Source organism: Agelaius phoeniceus, chromosome 4 (assembly GCF_051311805.1).
Source record: "Agelaius phoeniceus isolate bAgePho1 chromosome 4, bAgePho1.hap1, whole genome shotgun sequence".
Classification (NCBI taxonomy): domain Eukaryota; kingdom Metazoa; phylum Chordata; class Aves; order Passeriformes; family Icteridae; genus Agelaius; species Agelaius phoeniceus.
In genome coordinates, this window is record NC_135268.1 from 65,209,928 (window position 1) to 65,236,655 (window position 26,728).

At 36.6% G+C, this 26,728-nt stretch overlaps 1 protein-coding gene across 3 annotated transcripts in view; it reads right to left on the reverse strand.

Annotated features, from left to right (window-relative positions):
• The window catches only part of GRK4 (G protein-coupled receptor kinase 4), a 38,793-nt gene that overhangs the window by 10,733 nt on the left and 1,332 nt on the right, over nucleotides 1-26,728 (reverse strand). For all 3 annotated transcript variants that reach the window (XM_054633195.2, XM_054633194.2, XM_077177776.1), the window contains exons 2-10: nucleotides 17,418-17,504; nucleotides 16,665-16,777; nucleotides 12,277-12,354; nucleotides 11,138-11,238; nucleotides 9,709-9,801; nucleotides 8,289-8,352; nucleotides 7,412-7,552; nucleotides 4,936-5,126; nucleotides 2,488-2,525 (exon numbers count right to left, since the gene is read on the reverse strand). In XM_054633195.2, the coding sequence (XP_054489170.1) occupies nucleotides 2,488-2,525; nucleotides 4,936-5,126; nucleotides 7,412-7,552; nucleotides 8,289-8,352; nucleotides 9,709-9,801; nucleotides 11,138-11,238; nucleotides 12,277-12,354; nucleotides 16,665-16,777; nucleotides 17,418-17,504 (906 nt within the window). The remainder of the gene's footprint in view (nucleotides 1-2,487; nucleotides 2,526-4,935; nucleotides 5,127-7,411; nucleotides 7,553-8,288; nucleotides 8,353-9,708; nucleotides 9,802-11,137; nucleotides 11,239-12,276; nucleotides 12,355-16,664; nucleotides 16,778-17,417; nucleotides 17,505-26,728) is intronic.

A 26,728-nucleotide genomic window follows, 5' to 3' on the forward strand; every position in this document is an offset into this window, starting at 1 on the left:
TTAATGAAGTAAAATAATGAAGTATTATCACTTTTAAAACAAAACATTTCTATTGCACATCTCATAAAAAACACCACTGCAAAGTATCAAAAGATTCATATAGCCCTAAGTTTATTTAACTTAACTTGAAAAGAATGTTTTATTCAGCTCCTCCTTAAAAATGTGAAGAAAGAGAGGCACAGATATAACTGATATTCTGAAGGTCATACAAAAATAATTTGCTCTTAAGCACTCTAATTCCTAGCTTTGGCATAGGCTACTGTTCTTGGACAAAGAGAAATGCCCATTTCAGATTCTGCATCTATGCATCAGACACTTGTGGTTTTCCATTCTGCATACCCACCACAAGCACTTAGCTTTCTGACTCCTTAGTAAAACTTCAAAATTAATTTATTCCAAATGTGAGAAAACTGTAGCCTGTACTGAGAGAGCTTGTTTTCCTGTAATGAAGTACCCCAATAATGCCAAACATGAGTGCTTGGAATTGCTGTCCCCACTCCCACCCCAAACCAAGAGCAGCCCAGTCAATAATCCACTCAGAATTATTTACATGGTAACATGTCAGTTCAATTCTGGGATTTCCTCTTCTCATGAATCACTCCTAAGTGGAAAACAGCTTTTACTGCATTTATCAGCCAAATGTCTCAAGCTGACCTTCCCCTATCACACATGGCCTTTAGAGCTGTACCTCTAACAGAAATCACCTGGCAATAGACTGGTTTGTCATGCACTGCTCAGTGGGGAACAGTCCAAGCAGGGCAATGGGACTAAATCCACCCCACTCTCCCTTACATTCCCATGGATATTCCCATTCTTTGTTGGATAGACTCCTGAACTGTTTCAAGCACATTCAAGACATTTCAAGGCAAGAACTGTATTGACATTTTAATGTAAAAACACATAAGGTACTTTCTCAATAAAAATGTAAAAGTCTAGACAGAAGAAAGGACAATTACATTTTCAATTCAATTCTAAAACAATTTTGTAGAAAGATTTGTTGCAAAAAGGAAAAAAAGAGCAAAACCCACCCTTATTTCTAATACTGGTTATAAGGACAGGGAAACTGTTGTTTACAGAAACATCACAGACTCACAGAATGATTCAGGCTGGCAGGGACTGCAGAAGGGCTCTGGTAAAACCTTCTGAGCAAGCAGGCAGCCCAAGGTGATTTACATTATTTAGCAAGCCTCCAAGAGTGGACACTGCATCACCTCTCTGGGTAGCCCATTCCAATGCCCAATTAACCTTTGTGCACATATGCTGTGGCATTCAAAAAGCTCTACAGCATCAATATTAGTTAATTAACAGCAGATTAATTTCTTATGTGTTATGTCTTATGTACATGTGTTAGATAATCAGGGGATAGAGAGAGAGAGAGGGAGAGAGAGAGGAGAAAGTCAAGTACCACTCTATATACTGGTTGGAAATAAGGTAATGCTCTGGAGCAGCAAATGCTATTTTAAATACATTCAGATGCTCTTGTACTCCCTGACATCTGATGAACTCCTTTTTAAGTGCAAGATCTGAGCTCCTGAAGCGATTTTCTAATTAGTCTCCTGTGCTCTCTGGAACTAGATCAAAATATCCCTGGCAGAGAGGAAGCATTCTAGTGCAGTCCTGCAAGGCTACATTTTTCCTCAAAGAAGCCTTCAGCTTTTTTAAGACATTGCTGGAGAGAAAAATTAAAGAATGCATTTGATGTTTAGCAAAGCTTTAGCTCTTGGAAAGTGACTCCTCTCAAGCATCATCTTTTTTGAAATTTATCAGTCAGAACATGCTGACTTTAAAAAAAATAGTGTGCTAATGACTTCAAAAACAGTTTTTCCTCAACTAAAATGCTCAGCAGTTACAAGAACAAACTTGTAATATTAATCCACAGCTTAGAAGAGAATTCCTGCACATGTTCCACAGTCAATTCAAAGGATTCTGGTAATGACTTGCATACAAAGTCATTAAAGAGAATTAATTTGGTTTTTGACAAACAAAAAACTACAAACATTTCTTCATATTGTTTGTATACTGCCTTGATTCCTTCCAGCCACATCTGCATCAGAGACCATCAGACCTCTTTTAGTCAAAATGTTAACAGAGAAATAGCTCAGATTTCTTCTTACTGTCTAAACATTCTGGTTTACTTAGTAAAATTCTGCCCCCCCCCATCTAACAAATCATGTTTCCATAATTGAGGAAAAGACAAACAAAACAAATCCATGTAAAAATTTTAGTGATCTTAAATCAAGAGGAGGGGGAAAATGAGAAGCAAAAGGGAAAAAGTAACCATTTGAAGGTAGAAAATTGACCCTTCAAACATAATCATGGTTGACCCCAAAATTTTCCCCTGCTTTCTAAAAAGCAAGGCAGTATTTTCTTTGCTAAATTAAGATTCATCAATTAGGTCTCTTTTATCATTAAGAAATTCCTTACATTTCTGGCTTGGTATTAGAGGTATAATTCCTGATTTCAAATATAATTTTAATTTTTACTTACCACAGTCATCAAGAAGTATATTCTCAGGCTTCAAGTCTCTACAAATTCAAAAACAGAAATGTGAATTAAACAAGGACAAAACTATTAGCCCTCAAGAGCAACAGATTCAACAGAAGATTTCTTGGTTCTGACTGAAGCAATTTTTCCAGTTCCACCTATAAACAAAAAAGCTGTGAAGTTGATGGCCTATAATACAAATAGTTTAACCAGAGAACTAGATCCACTGTCCCTGAACTCTTTAATCCTCTTTAATTTCCATTCACATAACTATCTGATTTACATTAACAAAGGCAACACAACACTAAAAACCTGATATAAAGAACCAGTATTTACAACCAAATTTGTGCTCATAAGTGAACAACATTTCTCCTGAGGAGTATCAGCTTTACAACTCCCCAGTGGTAAAATACAAGGGTTTGCTGCACTTTGATGCTGACCCCTTGCTATATTTCACTCAATTTCTTTAACTGGGTCATGCAACTTCTAAAGCTTCCTAGACACTTCACCTAGTTAAGATTCTTTGCAATAACTTTCTAGAAATTTCCTATTACTTTTCTGTAAACATCAAAGTTTCACAAACAACATTTTTTAACTATTAAATGATAGCAAGACTCAGGAAATACTAAAAGGGCAATAAATTCAGCATTGCAATTTTGCACCTTGTGCATTTTTACTTATAGAACAAAAGAAAATATTGTATGGAATGTTTGAATTTTTCTCTGCTTAAGGAAAATTTGGGGAGTCACTCAAGCTGAATCAGAAGTTGTTCTAGGATTTATCCCCTAGCAGATTCTCCTGAGGATATACACACATATTTATAGGCATGAAAATTTGTATAAAATGTATAATGTACATTATTATTTATAATAGTGCACTATAGATTGTTATAATATATATTGTTAATTTTTTATGGTTATTTTTATATGTGTGTATTTGTGGTATGCATCAGTAAGCATATGGACTGAGACAGTCTCTTAGATTGATTCCACCATAAATATAAGGCAGAAATAGACACATAAAACCCAGTAGTTGGCTAAAGAATCAGTTCTTGGAATAGATTCTTAAAAACAATATGGATCTATACATATATACATACAGTTGTGACAAGAAGAGTCTGAATAACATAAAAGAAAAAATTTTAGGAAGAATGACTCTAGAGTTGACATTCAAAAAGAGAGAAAACTGCTCACCAAGAAACCTAAGTAGGGTTTTCCCCCCAAATATTGGTTAATTGATGTTCTGTAATATGTGTATTCATGGTAAAATTACATTATCTTATGAGATTAACTGTACACAAAAGTCATAAAGATGCTCTGCTTCTCATGGTTTTAAGTCTCAACAATCCCCATAATGTTAATAAATGGACATTAAATACAAGATTACAATAGCAGAGAAAGCAGGAGAGATCAGAGGTAAAAAAACTGAAGAACACTAGGATTTGACATAAGAGTTTGAAGGTTGTCTTGTAGGCAAACAGCTAACAAGCTGGGCCTAAACACATGGCTGTGGTTTGGGGTCTTTTGTGTTGTTTGGTTGGTTTTTTTGTTGTTATTTTGTATTTTAAACAATCAGTTTTGTTTTCATTTGAACAATGTAAAATGACCTACTTGTAGCTGATGAAATGTCTCACCCCTGTGTCCCTCCTATGTGTATACCAAAACACAGGGTGTAATATTGCAAGATTGGCCAAATTCTCTAGGGAGCCACATCCAACCACCAGCAGAAGGCTGATTCACTCTGGCTCTGCCACTTCCCACTCTGGGTGTCTGTGTGTGTGACACTTGGTGTTACACAGCACAAGTATAAAAAAAGCATTCTTGGTCCACCACTAAGTTGGTTTTGCTTGTTCTGTAACATTAATGCATACCAGGGGTTAAATGATGGATATACAAATACAAAACAGAGCATTAAAATAATACAATCTCAATTTCAATGCATAAAGCTTCTGATAGTTTCATTCATTTAAAGGCAATAATAATTTTATTGGAGGAATCTGAAATTAAAACAGAAGAAGGAGCTTTTCACATGAACTATGACTACCCTGTTACCCTTGTGAGTGTAACATGCAACACAGCCAGGGACTTCTAGACCCCTCTGTGAGCTACTTTAGAGTGGGCAGGAATACAATGCCATACTCCTTAAACTTATGTATTAAAATTATAAATTAATTTGCTTTGTAAATCATAGTTTCATTTCATTTTACAAACAAACCTTGAATCAACTTTATTCTGTTTTAAAATATATCAAGCATCAAGACCTAAATCAAGAGCAAGAGGACATAAGATATATTCCTAGGGATATGCCATGAAAAGGATAACTTAACAATATTTTTTTATTCTTTTCCTACAAAATTAAAATACAAACTTGTTTTAGTAGGAAACAATTAATATGTTCAATGCTGAAGAGACATGGAAAAGTACAAGTAAGTGTAGATGACACTCAACTCACCTGTAAACAATTCTCTCCCTTTGCAAATCCTCCAGACCACAGCAGAGCTCTGCAGCATAGAAAATAGCCCTTTCTTCATCAAAGCCAGGATTCCCCATGTTATATATGTGAAACTTCAGATCCCCTCCATTCATGATGGTTAACACTAAACACAGGGCATCTTTTGTCTCATATGTATAGGATAAACTAACCTAAAAATGGGCAGGGTGAGAACACAACCATTAATCATTCATAAACCCCAAAACAACTCACAGATCTTTTTTCCAATACAATCAACTTATGAATTCTTTTTGGAGGCAAAAAGAACGAAACACACAAGTGGAAAATCACTCTTGCAGAGTACTGGAAGCCACAAAGGAATTCAGACTCATTTGCCTGTGTACACAAAGCATACACACAACACAAAAGCTTAGTGGCAGATCTGTTTAGATACCCAGAAAATAAAGTTATTGATGATGCCCCTCAGCTGCATGTTACCTGCATTACACTTTGTCCTCTTTCTCATACTCAGCATGAGAATATTCCTTATTTTATTAATATCTCATGAATGATGCACTGCCAAACCATCTTCCTGAATACGAGACTCAAAAGTGCCCTAGAAGAACTCAAATGATTTTAAATCAAAGGTATAATTTCTATTCCTACCCCTGCCTCCCTCCCAAGTAACTGCACATTTCCCTCATTTAGAACTTGCCAACAGTAAAGACTCACTACAACTCCTTACAATCTTTCTTCTCACTGTACTTGAAATGTGGAGTTGATAGGCAAGGACAAAGCACCACATTTTTTTTCAGGTTTTGGGTAAAAGTTTTTTAAGTGTATCTAAAGTTTTAAAGTAGACTTGTGAATTAAAAAAAACCTCCCCACTTAACACAGTGTAATATACCACAAAATTTAACTGCTTAAGTTACAAATTCATTTTCAATAGAAAAAGTTATGCTATGCAGATGGATCATCTGGTAGGATCTTCAAAATTACCTAACTTGTACTAAGAGCAATGGAATTCAAACATACTTAGCTTACATTAGATAAACTAGCTAGGTAAAAAAAAAAGTAGGGTGGGTTTTTTAAACTCAAAAAATTATTTTAAATGCAGTGCAAGTAAAAAATTGTTTTAACTCAGTAATAGATCCAAACCCTTCAGAAGTGTAAATACAATACTAAGTAATAAAACTAAATAAATACAGAAATCAGCTACTCAAGGCAGAGCTTCCCATTTGATGGTTTTAACTGCTGTGTCCAGCTGTTTATGACTGTACTTGTGACAGAGGCATGACAAGTTATCTGCCCACTTCAAAACCAGTATTACTACAAATGCTAGACCTAGATCTTCTCTGTTGCATAAAAACCACCACTGGATAGCAAGAAGAAAACAACTCCTGCTCAATTTTATAAAGCAATTTCACATTCAGCTTGGATCAATTATTGATTTACAGTGTTTACATATGCTGAAAAAAATGTTACTCAGAAATAGAAGTTTCACTGTTTTAATAATTTATGGATAAATTCAGGTACTCTCTGGATTCAGTTTCAATCAATTTAAGCCCAGAAGCCTTGTGCAAAAATAACATTAGCATATTTATGCAAAACCATAATTTACAATAGTTTAAAATATTAATGTGTCTGGCCAGCAAGTTCTTAATTTTTCTTGTAGCTGGCAGTATGCTATAGTGGTTTTTTTAATACATAAAACTTATCACAAAATACATACATACAAATTTTATACACATATATTTATAAATAACTTTCACTATCCTCTAAAACAGGTACTTTAAAATCCTCTGAACAGCAATACAAAATTTATAAGTAAATGGATCTCAAACCAAAGCAAAGTGTATTTGAAATCAACATTTAAATGACATTTCAATTAAAAAGTAAACATTACCTGGGGAAAGTTTTACTTGGTGTATCTTTGAACATTTTAACTTCTTTCACTGCTTAGTAATTAGAGCTACTAACAGAGCATAATTTACATAATTTACAAATGTTTAGGTATTAAAACTAAGATTTCCATTACATGGAAGTTCCATTAAAAAGTTAATTGTTTCACATCCAAGATACTGCTTTAAGCCTTGCTACACAGCAAAGCAATATAACCTGAATCAATACAGTATTAAAATGTCATGTTTATCCTAAAATATATCAGCAACAGAGTAACAAATGCCATGAAAATACCTCAGGATATAAAAACTCAACCCTTAAGCAGAGGACAAAGATGCAGTGGCATCAGCATGCTGAACCACTGCCTAATGTTCTGGCTGTCAGAAATAAAGCAGGTGGACCAAAAATAATCCTTGTGCACTGAACTATTCCCAATCACACACAAAATGTATTTATTTATTATTGTATCAATCATTCCTCTCATGCACTCCTTAAATCAATTTTAAAAAGAGTTTTGTGCCCACAAGCTCCTGGAAGAGATAAATGAAGCGAACAAAACAAGATAAATTTCTGAAAATAGAAAGTAGATACTTACTACAAACCTACTATTCACTTTTTCTAGAATCCTTTTTTCATTTAGAGCCATTGATTCTCCTTTCCTCTTCTTTATTCTCTTTTTTTCTAGCTTTTTGCAAGCATACATTTTTCCTGTTGCCCGTACTTGACAGGCACACACCTACAAAAAGAAGAATAGTGTGTCAGAGACGCTTGAGGCTTTTTAGAATTTTTATTTTAAAGAAAATTAAATTTAACTTTCTTTTCAAACTCTTTAATGCTGTCAGAAAATTATGGTCTGTAACTATCAATACAGAACCTTTGCTCATGAAACAACTTTAAAGATTCACAAAAACTGTAACATAGGTAGAAAAAGTGATTATACAGAGGCAAACACATTTCTTTCCAGGCTGAATAGTTTAGCAAAACTGTGGATCCTGTGTTAGTGAAACAAGTGACTACAGTAACAGTGCTAAGTGTCCTAGTATGTGTTAAGGACAAATAGTCACATCACAATAAACCAGGAGAAAGATAATGGTAATTTAGTTGCACTCTCCTTCCATATAGGGCTCTGGTTAAAATATGTACAGAGGCAGTTCAATAAATTATAAACAGAATTATTAAAATCTATAGATTTTAAATTAGGTTCATGAATATTCTAATAATTAGCAAATTGAAACTAAATTCTCATTTCCCAATGAAATTTCGAAATAGAAGTGACTGTTGTCAGTCACTACAAGTTTTCTGCAGCTTTGTGCATGACCCACAGTGCTTTAACACATTAAACCAGTTTGTATTGACAACAATTTGCCAGGTGATGTGTCAAATGTAGATGGATAGAGACAAGAGTTAAACAGACCCCCCTTTTTGTTTGATTCCTTAAGAAGTGCCTTGGAGGAAGATACTTCTGTACTCACCTCTCCAAATCCACCTTTGCCTAGTACTCGGTAATGCCTAAACGTGTGCTTGGTTACTGGCTGCCTGATTAACAGAAAGAAACAATCACTGCAACAGGAATTACAAATGTGAGCAATCCCTCCCCACCCCGAGGTCTGTCTTCATTTTCTCCTTTCTGTTCTGACGCATTTCTGAACAGATGTTGCCTTAACCTCGTGTAGAAGTACTATAATGAGCTGAATTGCAAACAAAAGGGGTGCTTGCTAAGAAACGTGGGCTCCCTCATCTGGTCACCAGGCACTGCCCGGAGCAGGAAGGAAAGCTGCCCAGGCCGGCCCTTCGCTGCCTCAGTTAGAGCCTGACTGCTCCCAGCACAGGCCATTATCACCTCCTGCTGCCTCCCTTCATTGCCTCGCTGACACCAGACTGCATCTCAGTGGCATCATGCTGACAATGTGGCATTTAAAAGGTAAACAATTTCTGATTTCACTTTGCTTTTTACTAAAGAAAGAGTGGTGGTATGCAAGAGCAGCTCAAGAGCCAATTTGTTAGGGTACTGATGCAGAGGAGGAGGAACAGATAACTGGAGGCAGTAGAGCTGTTGATCCCTCTGTGCTAAAACTCTCCTAAATGTGTCAGAGCAGGGCTATTACAAGGTACTGGGTTTTCCTGTGTCTGCTTTAAATGGGCACTCACTGTTACTGCAGCTTTGTTCTCAGGACAACAGTGGAATTTCATTTAGTAGAAAATTTGAGTGACTTCCATAGTTCTCTTACTGGCTTTTGCTAACAATTCAGTAAAATAAAGACATTGGATAATTGGAATTTACAATAAAATCAGTGCTCAAGCGCCTTAAAGTTTGAATATGTGATCACAGTACCCAGGGGGTTGAATTTGAATCAATTTGTAAGAATTTCAACCTTCTGAAAGAGTCTGGACACTCACATAGTATTGATTTGAAAGTATTACATTCTGACACATACATGTAAATCTTGCTATCTTGTAGTTACTAGATCTGTATCTGTACCACCCTAAAAAACCTAGTACTAATCCAATTACCTAGTGGGTTATAAAACTAGATTAATCTGTTTATTAACTACTCATTAGACCAAGTTTGAAACTAAAGGATGATAGCAATCCCAAGAAAGATTGGTATTCCACTGCACACTTGACAGCCAAATATTTCTGAATTTGCATTTACCCAATACCACTTAAATACTTAAGATTTATCACTTAAAGGTTACAGACAGACAGTTCCATTGCAGTATTGGTTCTCCTGCTATCCATCAACATCATCCTTTACATCTTGTCTTTCAGATCATAATTTCTTAGACAGGCAGTCTCATTTAGCATTCAGCTCTACAGCATTTCCAGCATAAAAATCAAAATTTGCCACAAAGCAAAGCTAAACTATAATGTAAACATTATCAATAAACTTACTTTTCCAGCCATTTCCACTGTAAGAAACGGGAAAAATACACACTCTCCTGGTAAGCTTCAAAAGGTCTTTTGCTCAGGTATTCATGGACAATTCTAGCAGGAAAATAAACAGAAAAATAAAATCCATCTTATTCTGAAAAAGGCTGTTGAAGCAACAGGTGCTAACAATCTGTAGACATATATTTAAACATATCAATGAAGCTGTAGGCAGAAAAACATCACCAGTGTGCTCTACAATGGTTTTAACCTAAATGTCTCACAAAGTGAGACAGAAAACTGTTACAGAAAACTGTCCTGTCAAAACACTTATGAAGGCCAAACTACTGCTACTCATAGGAACTAGACACTTTGACCTCTGCATTTTCATTGTCTTCAAACCCACTTAAACATCAGCTTCTCAGCAGCTTTTCATGCATGTATGACCCTGCAAATATGAACTCTGAAAGTATCTACAATGTTCCATGCATTCTTTGGAGACTGGTAAATATTTTTTTTTCCTAGGATTTGAAATTGAAGCACTAAATGCCATATCCAAACCTTGAACACCAAATACCTTATAAGAAACACACCAAGATGGAGGTGGGGAGGGAAAGAAGTCATTCAAACTGTAGTCAGGTGTTTATTGGACAGGGGAAAGGGGATGATCTACATGAGACACTCCATTTGAGACATGTTTTATGAGCTGTTCTCACACAGCCCTTTCAATCTTATAATCTTAGCTTGTTACAAAGCATGCTTATTTCTGTTGCCAGGGAGATGACCCAAGCAGTGACAAAACCTGTAGTCATCCTTCAGACATGATCAAGCATGCCTTGAAGAACCAGAAATATTAGAAACAGAAAGGCTTTAGAAAGACATGTAACACTCATAAACATGTACCTTCCCTCCCCTGCTACTACTGTGTGAAATATCACTTCATGACTGCAGAACAAAACCAAGTTGTATTCTTTTGTGTTAACTATTACAAGTGATCCTCTAATCAGTCATCTTAATGGCATATAAGTGTTGGCCTCAGTTAAACTTGTTTTCAAGAACCTTAAATGTCTAAAGTTGTTCAGAAACCTTTCAAGCTTCAACTTATAACTTCATATTTTTCTGAGGACCTTCATAATGGAAGAGAGTCTCTCAAAAAGTAAGAATACAGTAAAGAGAAATATCATTTATCTTACAGAATTCTTGGTGTCAGACAACCAAGTGGGATTTTATGCAAAAGCAGCATTAAAGAAAAAGCTCTGCAAAAGTCAAACATCTAAATCAAATCTGAAGGAAACCTAGTCCTCTAATAAATCTGTTCCAAATTTTTTACTTTACTTACTCATTTCAGGGACTCAGTACTTCTGGGTATAACAACTTCATATTTCACTTTCCTTAGAAACACATAAATTTCTCTTGTAATTGTCAAACTTAGCACTAAGCATTTTTAACTCACCTAGTACAGTCCATGAAAAGATCCTTAGAAGGGTTCTTTTCCAGTCTTGCTTTACATTCATTTACAGTTTCTTGAGGTATTTCTGGCAAGTGTGCTGCAGACTTAACATAATGAAAAAGAAAGGAAAGCAACAATGAAAGCATGTAAATCAGTAGAAAAACTAAAAGTTTTGTATTCAAAGATAAATTACATTTTTTAATACAGTTAAAGGAAAGGAACAGTTTGGCTAAAGAGAAAATCAAGAAAGTCGTATTTGAGCAAAATTTTTATTTCTTTCCTGTTACAGAACAATGCATTGAAAGTTATTTCAGTTATTTACTATTTCAGTATCTGGGGGAATAAACTTGGCAATAAGTCAAATTTCTTTTTCTTTCCATAAGTCTACCACCAAAAAAGCAAGTCATCTCTTTGGCTTGGCAGGATGGAAAGAAGGAGAAAGAAACACAAACACAGGCTGGGAAACTATTTCAAACCAGATCAAAGAAATCTGGGGTTTTTTGAAAAGTGTACGTGAATTACAGTAGTCCCAAAGAAATTCTCAAAAAGATGTACAAATTAAAATTCCATCTGCTTATAAGGCATCTTCAAGGCCTTTTGTATAAGATGACCAAAGCAAGAGAAGCAGAAAGAGCATCTCTTCATACAAAGCAAATATTTAATTATATACCCACAGAAAAGCTTCCCCTGGATACCAAGAAAAACCGCTTGATAAATGTAAAAAATCAGCTACTAATGATTACCATGGAAAACAAAGTAACAAAATGCTGCAGAAGAAAACAGCATTTCACTTTGTGAAAACTGCAGCAATTCTGAAAATTCACAGCAAACAACCAAGGCCACACAGGAGTCTAAAAGACTTCAGATGGCAATACACTGAGTTAATTTGTTTTTAAATTTTCTGTAGGTGTTAAATGGAGAATAAATTGTAATTGTAGTAGTTATATAAAAGCAGAGATCAGTCAAGGTTTCTGCTCAAGTTGATTGAGCAGAATTTTAGAAGGCAGCACACCTCCCAGAAAGACAAAAATGGGATCAATGAAGTTTGGAAGTCAATTTATAAAAACACTGCAACCACTTAATATCTCTCTATTTATCTGACACTTACAAAGCACTTGAGGACATTTCTGCAATATATTTACCCCATTGGTGAAGTAGGTCTCTAAAACTTTGAGGCCACAGTCTATGCGCTTTTCATCTGAAGATACCTCATATTCTGCCTAGGGAAATGGAATTGAAAATTTCATTATGTTCACAGTCACTTGGCATCTTTTACATGATGATAGGTAAATCTTATCATGAATAACACAACACTCTTGGTATAAAAGGAACAGAAAGCTATAAGGTGAAACACGTATGAAGAGCAGTCCTCAGGGAAAAAACAAAGCACATGGAATTTAATCTTTGGAAAACATACAAAACCTAACAATTAGTCTAAATGCAATTACAGAAATTGCATCCTAGAGGTTAAACTAGATCAATTAAATATATTTATGTAGTGTTGTAGGACAGAATGACCCAGATGGAAAATAATCAGGAGTTCTATAATCAGCTTTTACTTCACTGTACTTTTTTCCCTTCATGTGTTATTCTTTGCTTCAGTTTTGGGTAAAACCAGGATAAAACTACTTTCTACAAGGTTATAAATGAGATCCAAACCAAACCCTACATCATTCTTTGAAAAAATAAAATTGATTAGATACAAATTTTGAAAGTTTTTGACTTAGTAACATCTGGTACTGAGATGAAGAAAAAGAGAATTGTGTAATACAGTGCATTTTGCAGATAAACAACTGGCAGCTGAACAGAGCTCCAGAAGTAGCTACTTATGGAAAAAATCCACAACCAACAAATCACCACACAGATACTACTACTGACAAACTCCAAGAACTACTTACTATGAATAATTTTATGGAATAATCTAGAAGCAGACATCAGAAGTTACAAGATTTAAAGAGAACCCAAAATCTGGGGAAAGATAAATTAGAAAAGAGCAATCTCAAACAGCAACATATATTAGATTTGTTAGCTGGGCCAACTCAATCAAAGCTTATTTCATATTTCAGGATGTAAATGCGTGCACCTAGAAACAAAGAATACATGGCAGACTTCCAGGATGGAGAACTGTATCAAACAAAACAACAGTGGGGCTTATTGAGACAACAATCATTAGAAACCTCATTGGAAATTACAAGTAATTGATGTAATCAGAAGTTATTTACCTTTATAAAGAAAACTAGAACACTACAAAATGACAGTCCAAGAATCAAACACACACAATACTGGAAATAATGGAATTCCTCATTTCCAGTTCTGCCATTAATGACAACTAATCAACCCCTGACTCAAGTCACCAAGATCTTTTTCTACTTCACCTGCTTCAGCACACTACTCAAACCCATCAATCCAAATGCAAGCCAGAACTTCTGCTGTTCAATTCCACAACAAAAAGTCTAATGGTAAGGAATTCTTCTGCAACTGCTAATCAACCTGAGCAAGTCAGAAAAGTTTATCAACTTAAAGTTCAGCAGTGTGCTTAGCATCTTTAACACTAGTTTAATACAATTAATTAGGCACACTGTTTTAAGTGTATAGTGTAATTTAAAAGGAAGTTTGAGAGGTGGCCTTTCCAAATAATTCTGTTACTTACAGGGAAGTCTGAACTGTCTCTGATTGCTTTTCATATGTGAGTAACCCTGTCCCTAGCTGGTGAAATGAGTCACTAGATTGGATAACTCATTCCTCACTTTAAGTTCTGTCATTTACATTGAATTATTTCACAACTCTTCTTTCTGTAAAGCCAAGCTGACTCCAGACTTTTAGGTCACGCCTTCCCAAGAACTGGACCTTACCAGACTCACTATTCAGTACAGTAGACAACACAGCATTGGTACCACCTTGATTTGGTACTCCTGAAACAATCACACTGCTGAAATCACACTGCTTCATGTAAAAAAGTCAGAAAACTCTAGTAACTAAGATGCAAGGTTTTTAAGGCTATGACATTTCATTTTGGGATTTTTTTCCCCAAAAGAATAAGTCTAGAATTTCTTTAACATTTTAAAAAGCTAAACTTGGCAAAAGCCAAGGCAAAAAGCACACGGCCTCAGCTTTTGCTTCCTGTATTGCCTTACAAAGAATACCAACCAAAGAAACCCCTCAACCCCTAAAAGATCAAATCTTGCTGAAATCTGGTGCTGAAGTCCACAAAGGGAATCAGGCTAACTCAGGAACCATCTATAAGAGATAGCAGGTATTTTATCTCACATCCTTGGTCAAGACAGGATGCTAGTTTCAGATCAGAGAGTCACCAAAGGTTACCTTGTTTCAATGATTCCCAAGAATAATTCTTCCTCCTGATTTTTCAAATGGAAGTTAAACAACAAATACAAAAAAGTAAATTGTGAAACCATCCCTTACACCAGATTATCTGAGCTATGCCATTCTTTGTTAATTCACAGAAGTGTTGCAATCCACACAACATTATAGGTTGCATATTTCAAAACAGTTCAAATTTTTCAGTTAGTGAAAAACAGTTACTTCTTAGAGACAGTTTTACCTGAAAATAACATCTGTAGAGCAAGGACATATCTGCCTTACAGTCATGCCTAAGATTGATTCTCTTTTGTGCTGCCAAGGATTTTGCTACTCCTTATCTAAGATATAAGGATTAAAATGTGTACAGGAGCTGTAACCATTAAGGGTAAATCCACAGTTGCCAGTGCATGGCACTCATTAAGGGCTCTGGTTTATGTTTATATTTATATTCACTTCAGGAATGAAAGCTCCACTGTTCTGGAGTTCCATTCAGTCCGTTCAGTCTCCAACTGTCAATCCAGTCTCTGGAATATGGTGCTCAAACAGCTCCTGGGAGTCACAAAAGTGAAACTCACCTGGGGAGTAAGCCCAATTGCACACAGATTCTTTGACAAATATAAACAATTCCACCTATTTGACACTCAAATTCTTTTTTAGCCGATCTAGTGCCTCAGATTTTACTATGAAGGGGGAAAGAAGATACAGTGAAATAGGAGGCAGAGCAATAATCCCATGTACATTCCTTACACCCTGCATCTTCCAGAGCCATCTTACATTCCAGTACTGCTGTTTGGGATGCATGCAAGCAGCAGCATTCCCCTACTTCTGTCTTCTTTGGTCATTTGTTCTCTGCATGTAAGAACAAAAATGGCTGGACTGAGAAAACCTGTTCTTTTGTCAGCAATCTCAGTTTGAGACTGTGTCTTATTGCTCTTGGATTAACTGTGAGGAACAAAGAATCAAAAGCTCTGAGCTGTTCTCTTAAGGGCTGTTTTGTGCCTGCCTAATCTCCTCCCTACTTTCCCCCTCCCCAAGAGGGTTTTGGGCTGAGGACTTTTTGCAAAATATAGCTGTGGGCACGCTTCCTTCCTCCCTTGTTCTTCAGCATTAGATATCAAGATGTAAATATATCAAGACCTTTTCCCTTAGTCTCAAAAGAATTGTTTTTTCTCCTTCCTTAGATGGTTCTCTAAATTTCCATCTCCATTATATAGTTTCTAATTAGCACATGCTATGTAGCCTAGGGCTTCCATGCAAGTTGCAACATTTTTAAGTCAATGTTTTTAACATTTTGAAGGCTGAGTATAGCAAGTAATATTCATAATACAGACACCCTTTCAGGCTCTAGAAGCCAAGCAGCACGTCATCCTAAAATTGCTTCTCTCTTTTCCATCATGCCCATTTCTGTAGCTTGGGCCATCCCAAGATGGCAGAGACTTCATAGTAAACATTAAACATTTTCCTTTAAGTAACAGAGATGATTTTTTGACATCCATCAGAAGTTATAGCTTTACAGTCAGCAAAGACTATGTTTTCAAGTAAACAGCATAAGGAAACAGAGGTTTCTAGAGAAAATTAATAAAATGCTTGTGTCTTAAACAGGCAGGCAGTTAAACCCCACACAGGCACCCACTCACTGCCCCCCACTCATAACCAGAAGGGCAGAAGTGAGAAATCTTGCAGCTTGAAATAAAGACAGTTTGATAAAGCAAAGCTGCAGGTACAGGCAAAGCCAAGTAAGAAATTCATTCATTTCTTCCTCTTGGTAGGAATGAGATCTTTGGCCATTCCCAGGAAAGCAGGGCTTCATTCCCATGTATAACAGCTAGGTGGGAAATTGTAACTTCCCCCCTTCCTCTTTCTTTGCCCCAGCTTTTATTGCTGAGCACAGCACCATATGGTATGGGATATTCTTTGGGCTCAGCTGTCCTGGCAGTGTCCACTCCCAACTTCTTGCACATCAGCCTCCTCACTTTTAGGGCAGCATGAGGAACACAAAGGCTTTCACACTGTAATCTCTGTTCAGCAAGAACTAAAACATCCTTGTTCCCAACATTATCTTGGTCTAAAATCCAAAATATAGCACTAAATGAGTTACAATGAGGAAAATTAACTCTATCTCAGCAAAACCAGCACAAAAATCCAACATTTACATACAAGAATTTATAAGACACTGCCTACTGATAGCCACCATCCGTTTCTCACTACTTACCACTGCATCCAGAAATTCAATGCATCTTTTCAAATCTGGTCTAGAATCACAGAACTGTCTGAAGAGAAGTCTTCCTATTGGCTGTTTGTCACAAAGCTGGTTATAGTCTCTTTCTGGAAAAAAAAAAAAAATCTTTATTTATTTTTGTAGTAGGATAGTCATTACTCCCATTTGAAGTCAGAAAAACATCACTCGAACATGAAGATTTTACATTAACATATTTATCAAAGATCCCATAAATATGCAATGATTCCAAAGAATAGTGAAACACTCTTCAGCCACATCTGTATTCTACTGACTATCCCATTTACTAAAAGCACACTGAATTATATGCTTGAGGTGCATTTAGGTTAGGGTGCAAAAAGCAACCATACTGTGAAACAGCAATACCAAAGCAAACAAGATTGTTTGGAAAGAGGGAATACAAGATAATAACAGAAAACAATAAAAAACTATTACAAGGCATTAAGGAAAAGGGTGAAATATATTACCATCAATTTATAATGTGATTCCTTTTTCTAATTCAAGGTTTTATAAATCTATTCTTGAGGAACAGCTTCCTTTAACAAACAAGGAGCTGTGATACACTTTTTATCTTCTCATAAATTTTATTTTTCTCCTAAGTTCTCCATCATATTACAAGTTTAATAGCTTTTTTTTTTTGCTATTTAGCATTAGGAAACAAGACAGAATCCTTTCCAAACTCTAATCCTTCCCTCTCCAAGGAGAGCCTTTACTCTAGGGGACACTCACCGATGGAGCACCGAATACCCTCACAGTGACTGACAGGGGGCAACTTCAGCATCTCTTTCCATTTTTTACTACGCCCACTCCGTTTGCCTAGAAGAAAATATGAATAACATAAAACACAATACAGAGTCAGAGTAAAATTGAACATAACATTAACAGCATAAAATTAGGTCAGTTCTACACAGATGTGTCAGACTACTTTTCATGCCTAGAAAGAAAACCATCTAGAAGGATATCCAATCCAATAACAAATGTGACACAGAAGAACTTTCATGCTTTTTTTCATGTTTCATGTAGTCTTTTCTAAGACAAATTCTTCACATTTTGTCTGTGTATGTAGAACATTTCTGCAGAGAAAAGACAAATAGCTAGGTATTTTGAAAATAAAAACCAAAACTGAAACATCAAAGATGGAACAAAAAAACAATCAAGAATTATCTCTCAACCATGGTAAATAATAGAAGAAAATAAAGTTGAGTAACAAAATACCAAGAACAAAGTTCTTAAACACATTTTTCAATAATAAAGTTGTACATAAATATTCTCTCTTTAAGGGCAGTAGTAGTAGTAAGAGTAGATCCCACTAATAAATGTGAGGGCATAGCTCAAATACACAGTATTTACTCTAGAGCACACAAGGATACCAGGAAGAGCTTAGCTGTTGTAAAATTTAGATATTTTCAATGCTTCAGATTTCACAGCACTGGTGTTGAATTAGTATTGATTTTTTAAAACTACCACAATGTTTTTCTCAGTTTCTAAAAAATCTATCTGCGCTACATTTTCCATGTTACACTGAAAACACATTTGTGTTTCAGCACATTACCCTGGCCAATTTCATTTACAGAAGATATGCATACTTATCAAAAAAGCAGAGATAGACAGGAACACATACACACTTTCAGATCCAAAACATTTCTGTGGAAGAGTAATTTAGTGCTGCAAAAGTCTTGAAAAGATTTTACTAAGCTATATGATCAGATGCATTTGCACATGACAGAGCAGCAGCAAATCTGCACAGAGGCTTTCTCACTGTACCAAAGCAATACACACTGCTAACCACAATGGGAGAAAAGGAAGGGAGTTACCCAATGTAACCTGAATAGAAACTAAGCAGCAAAGGGTACCAAACTCTTTCAGAAGTAAATTGGTAGGGTGAAAGGAACTAAAATCTTCAGAATAACAAAACATGTATTATTTAAAGCCCCTCTTTACCCAAACATACAGCTCCTTGAACCATTCCACCAATGCAGTTAGACCAGTCCCAGCTTGGTGCACCTTGCTTCATACCAAATTCACACCAAATTTTTTTGGTTCATACCAAATTTATCCTTGATAACAGGAATATTGACATCTTACTGTGCTGCTGCCACAAAATATTCCCAACTCTAGTATCCATATAAAGATAAAAAAATAAGGAATAAAACACCTATATATATTGACTTGTGGACATTCTTTGAACTGACACCTACTCTCTAAAAAAATGCAAACTTCTTCTGCACTTCATTTTCTAATAATCACTTTGCAGGTCATTTGCCTTCCATAAAGTTTTAGAACACAAAATATGGAGTTTACTTCTCATCCTATATTTCAAGCAGTACCAGAACTAATAATGAGGCTGTAATTACCAGCATCATTAAAGCAAACTGTAACTACTCTAACAATATATTTTTGATCTTAAAAAGAAGTTGAACATGCTTGAAGAAAATCAAATCACACAAAACATAACACCCTTCTAACAGAAGTGAACACAAAGAAAATCAAGGAATATTAACATAGATAGCCTGTACTCATACATTGAATAACAAGGCCTGGGTATAGATTATGTGATCATGAAAAACAATGGATAGAAGTATCAGGTTCAGCCATGTCATACTAACCTGCAAGGTCCACAAAGTTAAACTGCTTCTGTTAGAAACTGCCCAGAAAGACTCAATTGTGCATGACACCACACAATCAGTACTGATCAAGAATGATAAACCAAACCCAGATTCACATCATGCTGCTGTTTGTAAAATGTCAAATGAACTGTGACATATATCAAGAATATCACATTCTGAAGCACCATCAAATTAAAAACCCAACTCATCAAAAAGGAGAGGATGGCGAGTGCATTTTACTTCCAGTCCAACACTAAAAGGGCTGCATTTTGCCCAAATATTTGGCCAGTTACTTACAATGTGACCATTATGAACTTCATTTTACAAAAAGAGAACACATGCTAGAATGCAACTGAATTCATCATCCTACAGAAGTCAATAAAGGCTACATATAATTTATTAATGATACACAAGAATCAAGTGCTTAGCAGTATCAAGTAAATCAATGTGCTCTCACTTTTCTCTGAACTGAATGTTCTTGTATTTACAGCAAATGCAACTGTAAAAGTCTGTAGGTCCCAGTAATGTAAAGAGACATTTCTGGTAAAAGTTATGGCAGGAGGCCAATTTGTTTGTCACGTTATTCCCTAATCACAAAATCCTTTTCCATTTCTGAGGCAGTTTAAAAGAAGGATCAAATCAAATTATAACACTTGTGGTTTGAAAGTGTCCTAATATTGATTTCAGAGCTTCTATTCTGAATCTCATTCTAAAACACTTCAGATAAAATTCTTCCAGAAAGACGAGGAGCTCACTTTCCAACAGAAGAGGCAGAAAGCCATTAGGTTAAGGTGCTTTCTGCCTGACCTCTGTGGCTCAGATCAATTACTGATTTTTGCCTCTTTCCGAAGGAATCATGGCTAAAAGCAATGTCCAGCTTGAAGTGAACTCAAAGAGAAGGGTGGGTGCAGCAATACACCATTACAGTGAGGAGAAACTTCAATTACATTTGCAGGTACAAAGAACCTTACCTTTTCCTTCTCCTCAAATTACTTCTTAAGAGTTACAATTTCAACATTTAACTCTTTCCCCATTTTTGCTTCTTAAAAAGATACATACTAAATTCAGTTAAATCAGTGCACTAGAATATGGTATGGGCAAAATGTTTACATGTTTTATTTCAGCTTTTTTTTTAACCTTCAGAGAAATATTTGAAAAATGTATGTAAGGCAATGCAGTTGGCTTATTCATCAGTAAAACCACAACTAGTTGCAAAAAATGAAACCGCTGTGGCCACAACCTATGACAAGAAATAAGAATATGTTTGAAGTCCTCAGATGCACTTCTCAGAGCCACAGAGATCTTCCTTGCAGACCTGACTGCAGCCTGACTCTCATTTCAGTGAGCACAATCTTCACTGAACATCATTAAATCCGTTTTCCTTGAGACAATGAATTTGGATTCTGTCATGCAGAATCCTTCTTTACTGGCACTGAGATTGTGGCAGGGAGTTTTTTGTGCCCCAGCTCTCCTGCCTGTGCAGGGCAAGCACCATGAATCTGAGGCTGAGCAGCACACAGCTCTGTAGCACCGCGGTGCACGATTGCTACAACTTCATTCTTGCAAAACTGATTCCACAAACCAGATTGTCAGATACCAGCTGAGAAATTCATACTAGACCACACCCAGATAAACTCTGAAAGCCTAAGACTGCAACAAGATGACAACCTACAGCACGCCTTTAGTGTATAAATCAAATCAATTGGTTCAAGGAAAAATGCAAAACAATTGATGCAGGAGCTCTACATCATCTACACTGAGACACATGAAAATAAGCTGGGTACAGACACTGCCTTAAAGCATGTCTTTCCCACAGCAAAGGCAGTTCCAGGCAAGTTTCCTAATAGATTCAAAACTCACATGAATTCAAATCTTCTCCTAGTTCCAGACACATTTTTCTTCAAACCACTCACAATAAGGATTAAAACCTTTCACAAAAAAAAAAAAAAAAAAAAAAAAAAAAAAAAAACAACAAAAAAACCCAAAACATTCCTGTTTAACTATGACCTTATGCTATACAGGCATTTATAAACACTACTCATTGAGTAACAAATTTTGCTTTTATGCTCTTATTGGGCAAGATCCACCTTCAAGGCACAAACCAGTGTGGAATTAATACCTCAGCTCCTCAGATCAAACCATAACACTGGAACAGCATCAAGCTCAAGCTAGAAGACAAGCTCACACATACCATCACTTGAGGAAGGCTGTCATGCTTCTAATTCTAGAGATGGCTCATAAGGTGCTGCTGTGGGGGTTCACAACAACCTTCTCCATTCTGCAGGCCAGATGTATTTTTTCTACCAAATACAACTGGTATCAAGTTGTATTTTGACAAAATACAAGGTTGTATCAACTCAAGCCTGGTCACAGCTTAACAACTACATTAAAGAGAGTGGCAACGCTTTTCTATGGAGAAAGGGGTTTTTTTGTTGCTGTTGATGGTTTTGTTTCCCCCCCAGACATATGATAAATACAATCTGGCCAGTTCTCAGTAAACTTATCAGAATCACCTGGCTGAAAATTCAGGTTTTGGCAGAAGGTTAGCACCTAACTCACCAGCATTACAAAGGCCAAGGTACTCCTGAATGCAAACAGAAGCAAAAGTGCAAGTAGTACAATAAATAAACAAAAGATATCTATAGATTACAGATCACTATGGCATTTACAAGATAATAGCCCTCACATTCCTGGATTCAAGTACATGGAGCTGGACTCAGCAAGGTAATACTCCAGCGCTCTGGCTCATCTGACTGTCAAGGCAGTAACCCAGCAGGCAGTTAAAAGCCCAGCTCTCTCCGTGAACATTTGTGCCGTTTGTTTACGTGCACAATCATTTATTGTTCCCAAGCTAACAGCACTCGAACAACTGGTTCTTCACACGGGCTCTCTATGCAGCTCCAGCGATCATGTGCACACGTAGGAATGCCAGAGCACACCCTCTGCACTTCACCAATTAGGTGTGGAATGGAAAGCCTGGATCAACCCGAGTAAATGTAACTGATCTGAGCATTTATTAATCGCTTCTTGCAGTGAAACATTCTAACATCTCTGCATACATTTCGAGATGTCTCTAGCCAGCCAATGGACAGGGTTTACAAAGGGGAAAAAACACCCAGAGCACTGCAATTTTACAGTCAACAAACAAGGAATTTTTTAGCGTGATAGTACACTAAGAGTGCAACAAATAGTACAGAAATAAAATTCCTTTAAGCTGATTGTGCAACCTCTATTGTAATTGCCACATTTGAAATAAGCAAAGCAGCAGCGTGTATCAATTACTAGACATCTCGTGTTGTGTTTATTTAGTAAATGTAATTATTTAAGATTCCAACTTGCCCACATGCATTCTCCTTACAGTTCATTAAATAAAGGACAAAAAGGCAGGCATTGTGCATAATTCTGTACAAACACAGGAAGACATGTTTCCTGCCACAATGAGTTTACAGCAATTTAAAGCACAATGCAATAAGAGTGCAAAAGAACATAGGAGGCAAATGAGGGAAGAACTGACAACAATTGAAGGCAACTACAAAAACTCTCAGCACTCTCATGTTAAAATTTGTATTTGCTGCTGGTGGACTTTGTGGGCATGAGTGTGCCTTGCTTTCCCACTTGTCCTACCCCTGAAATAATTCAAGAATTCAGTTCAGTTCAATAGCCAAACTGATCTGAGCAATCTCCATGGAATTATCTTCCTAGTTACAAACACACACAAAATAGGATACCTTCCTTGTATCATCCACACTGTACTGAAATATTACATTATACTGCAAGCAAAAGTAGGATTTATTTTGCTTCCAGAATGATTTCAATTGCTTTCAAGCCCAGACAGACAAAACTCACTATTTGAGTGGACTGCTCATTTTCTGTGAAGAATACATCATTAAAGTAATTATTCTGAAACAAGTATCTTACAGGATTCATATAAGCCAAACTGTGATCACATTCTGCTACTGAAAAGTTCCTTCCTTCTAAATCCATCCTTGGACTGCACCTAGCAATTATCAAATCTGCAGGAGCTTACTGATTCATCTGAAAACCAACTTTGGGAAGAAAACCCCAAACCCAAAACCCAGCAACATAAGGAACAAAACCACCTCAAAAACCCACATACCCTAAATTGGTTCATGGATCCAGCTGGCAACTGCCTCAGCCATTCTGCAACCACAGGCTAGAACCATACAAACCAAGAGCTGGGGGGAAATTTATTTGAGGCATGACCTTAATTTAGCCAAAATCAATGATAATATCAGAGGATATGCTGTGCCTAACAGCAGACCCAATTCTCATCCCCAAACTGCTCCTGCCATAGCAATATAAATGAATTTTAAAGTGGATGCAAATGGACCAGGTATGTTTAAAATGTACTCTTGGCATAGATCCTCACCTGGAGTAAACTGCCACTGACTTCAAAGGAACATCTACCCTTTGGGTGTATTTTTTTGAGACTATTACTTTAGGCAATGAAAAAAGAAAGACTCCTAAGGAGTTTAAAACATACAGAGATTAATTTCTTTCCTTCCCAACATCACAGACTATGTGTGGGATGCTGATATGAATTTGGGGCTTACTCAAAGGATTTACTGAGAGTGACTGAAATAAAAACAGAAGATATAAATATAAAGAGAAAAGTGAACATAAAATAAAAATTGGGGGTGGAACTCTTGTTTTTCAGAATAACCTTGTTTATATTTATTATTTCTCTCCATTTATGGGACAAATTCTTCAATGTCCTTCAAGTGAAACTCATTTCAAATATTTTTCTGCTGGGAAAAAAATGAATGCATTAATTTCTCTGTTCTGGTACACAACTACAAAACATATTGTTGTACACTACTCTTTCACACAAATCTGAGTGAGGAGAACATGGACTACCTGGTGCAAAAGCTTGCAATCTCAGTTCATACATCACTATCACTTATGTGGTTTTGTACCTCAGTTCCTGCACTTCAGCACTCATAAACTCAACTTTGAGTTTGCTTTATAATCTCTTGTTTTTCTACTGAGTCACCTCAGTAGTAGGTGCTTGTTCCACCATGGGGTTCACCTTAAGAGGAAGTTTTCCCCCTTTTCCTTCCCACACCCAGGTTTCTCTCAAAGAGTAATGTATCTCAAGAGGAAAGAGCAGGACTGACACACAGGGCCACTTAACCCTCAGGCAACCCCCCAGGCAACTGGCACAGGGAATCCCAAAATACCTTGCACTGCAATTTTTGTCTGAAGGCAAATCCCTCCAGGGACTGCCAGCTTTTGGCAGAAGCAGGTCAACTGAAACACTGAACAAGGAAAGAAAAACAGCACCCAACTCCTGAATCTTTCATCCATGGAGTACCAAAGGATACTTTGTGCCATCATAACATCTTCTAGTTGTAGGTACATTCAAGAATCATGTATTGTGGTATCACTAACACTCACATGTACAAATAATTGGCATTTGATTATTTACCAAGTGGCTTTAGAAGAGGATAAGGAACCCTGATGGCTTCCCTTATTATCATAAAGAAATGTTGCTGTTGCTACAGAGACATTACAAGTTTTTGATGAAGAGAGATAGGCTTCTCTTAAATGGTGTTTTATTGAAAGATATGAACATCCTCTTAGAGACAAAATTTAAACTTTTGGGGCTGGGGGGAAGCTGGGGGTTTTGTATGACCTGAAAAATGGAATTAGTAAACTCCTATAAACAGATGTTATCCCCATGCAAATTGAATTAGAAGATTCATGCCTCTAATGAAATAAGCCAACAGTAAGCCTGAGTGAGCAGGTAGATAGCCTAGAACCAGAAAGCAAGAGCACCTCATTTTTTATTGTAAAAGAGAAGAAAGTAACAAGAGGAGATTCATTTGACATGAGTTGCTTGCTCTCTAATAACATAGATCAAATTTACTCACTATGTATCAAATCAGATTGAAATGGTAGACGTGAACCTCGCTGTTCAAGGTGTGCTGATTCTGCACACCTACAAATGTAAAACCCAAATGATATTCACATCCAGAAGTGTGAGACTACCTAAAATTAGAGGAAAATGATGTGTACAAATCCAGTTGATGTGCTCAGGTAAGATTTGGTGTTATTTATTGGGAATTTCTACATTCCCATTCTACATGTCATACTCTTCAACCTGAAGTGGACAGGTACACATCTTTTATTGTTTCTATATTTACAACATGAAAATGACATATCTTTGGGGTTAAAACACTTTGTAAGATGGATTCAAGGGTACAACCTTTTGCTACTCTCATCTTCATCAGAAAAGACTCTCAAGTTGGACTGACCCATGCCATAATTAAGCCTCACTGATTTCTTTTGACATGCACCCCAAACAAAGAATAAGAGTACATAATTTACATGTTATTTTATTTGCTTGTACAACTGATTTGTTATCCAGGTGATCACCTTCTCTCACCTACACAGAGGAGAAGGATTACTGACATGGCTAAAGCCTAGACATGAAAATAACTGAGGCTGCTATTGTACAGTAGCTTTGGATTTTGCTTTCTTCCACAAGAAAGAATTCTGCACTTTTCCATGCTATCCCACCCCTCCATACACTATAGAGTGTGATAACAGAAATGTGGGAAGTAATTTGAAAGTCTGCTCTTCTGTCCCAGTTGTGAGGCCCCTTTAGCAAAGAATATATTAAAACATCTATCTCACACACTAACTTCACAAATCCCATTGCCTGGCAATGGAAGGCACATAAGAACAGAGCTGGGACAGGGATTTTATGAAATGGTCTTGACAGATGGAGTAAACCAGACATTCCCAGACCAGCCAGAGCATGCAATCGACAGAAAATGCTTTCATTTCAAGGAGGGTTTTGAAAAATGTGACATAAAAAACACCCCATGCATAGAGTGAAAAGGTAAAAGACTTTCTGCCAATTGATCAATGGAGTTCTAGAGTTTCAAAGCCAGAATTCGCTTTTTTGGTGCCAGAATTCACAACAGAGCCCAGGCCAACTGAAGGTACAAAGAGAGTAACAGATTATAACCATTACTTTTTAAAGTTTCACGGCAGGTAAAAAACTGATCTTCACATCAGCTGCTCTCAGACTTTCATTTACTTCATTAAAATATCTTGTTTGGTCAGTTCTACCACTATAATTTATTTTAAACATAGTGAAACCTTAACTAAAGAGGCAGCCTGACATTAAGCATCCACTTGAAAGCCTCTGCAGATTACCACTCCGCTCTCTGTGGTGAGGGTTTGGGCACAGAAAAGTTTTTGAGCCAGATTCCACTTTCCCTTCATTTCTCAGATGACTTCAATGCAAATTCCAAATTCAGGCAGCACCACCACAGACATGTTACCGTCAGTGAAACCAGCCAAAACATGTCCTCTAGTTTGAGGTGGTCTCTTCAGCTAAGGCTGGAAAATGGCCCAAAATTGTGATCACTGTTCTGTTTTTCAAACCCCACTTCAAAGTCA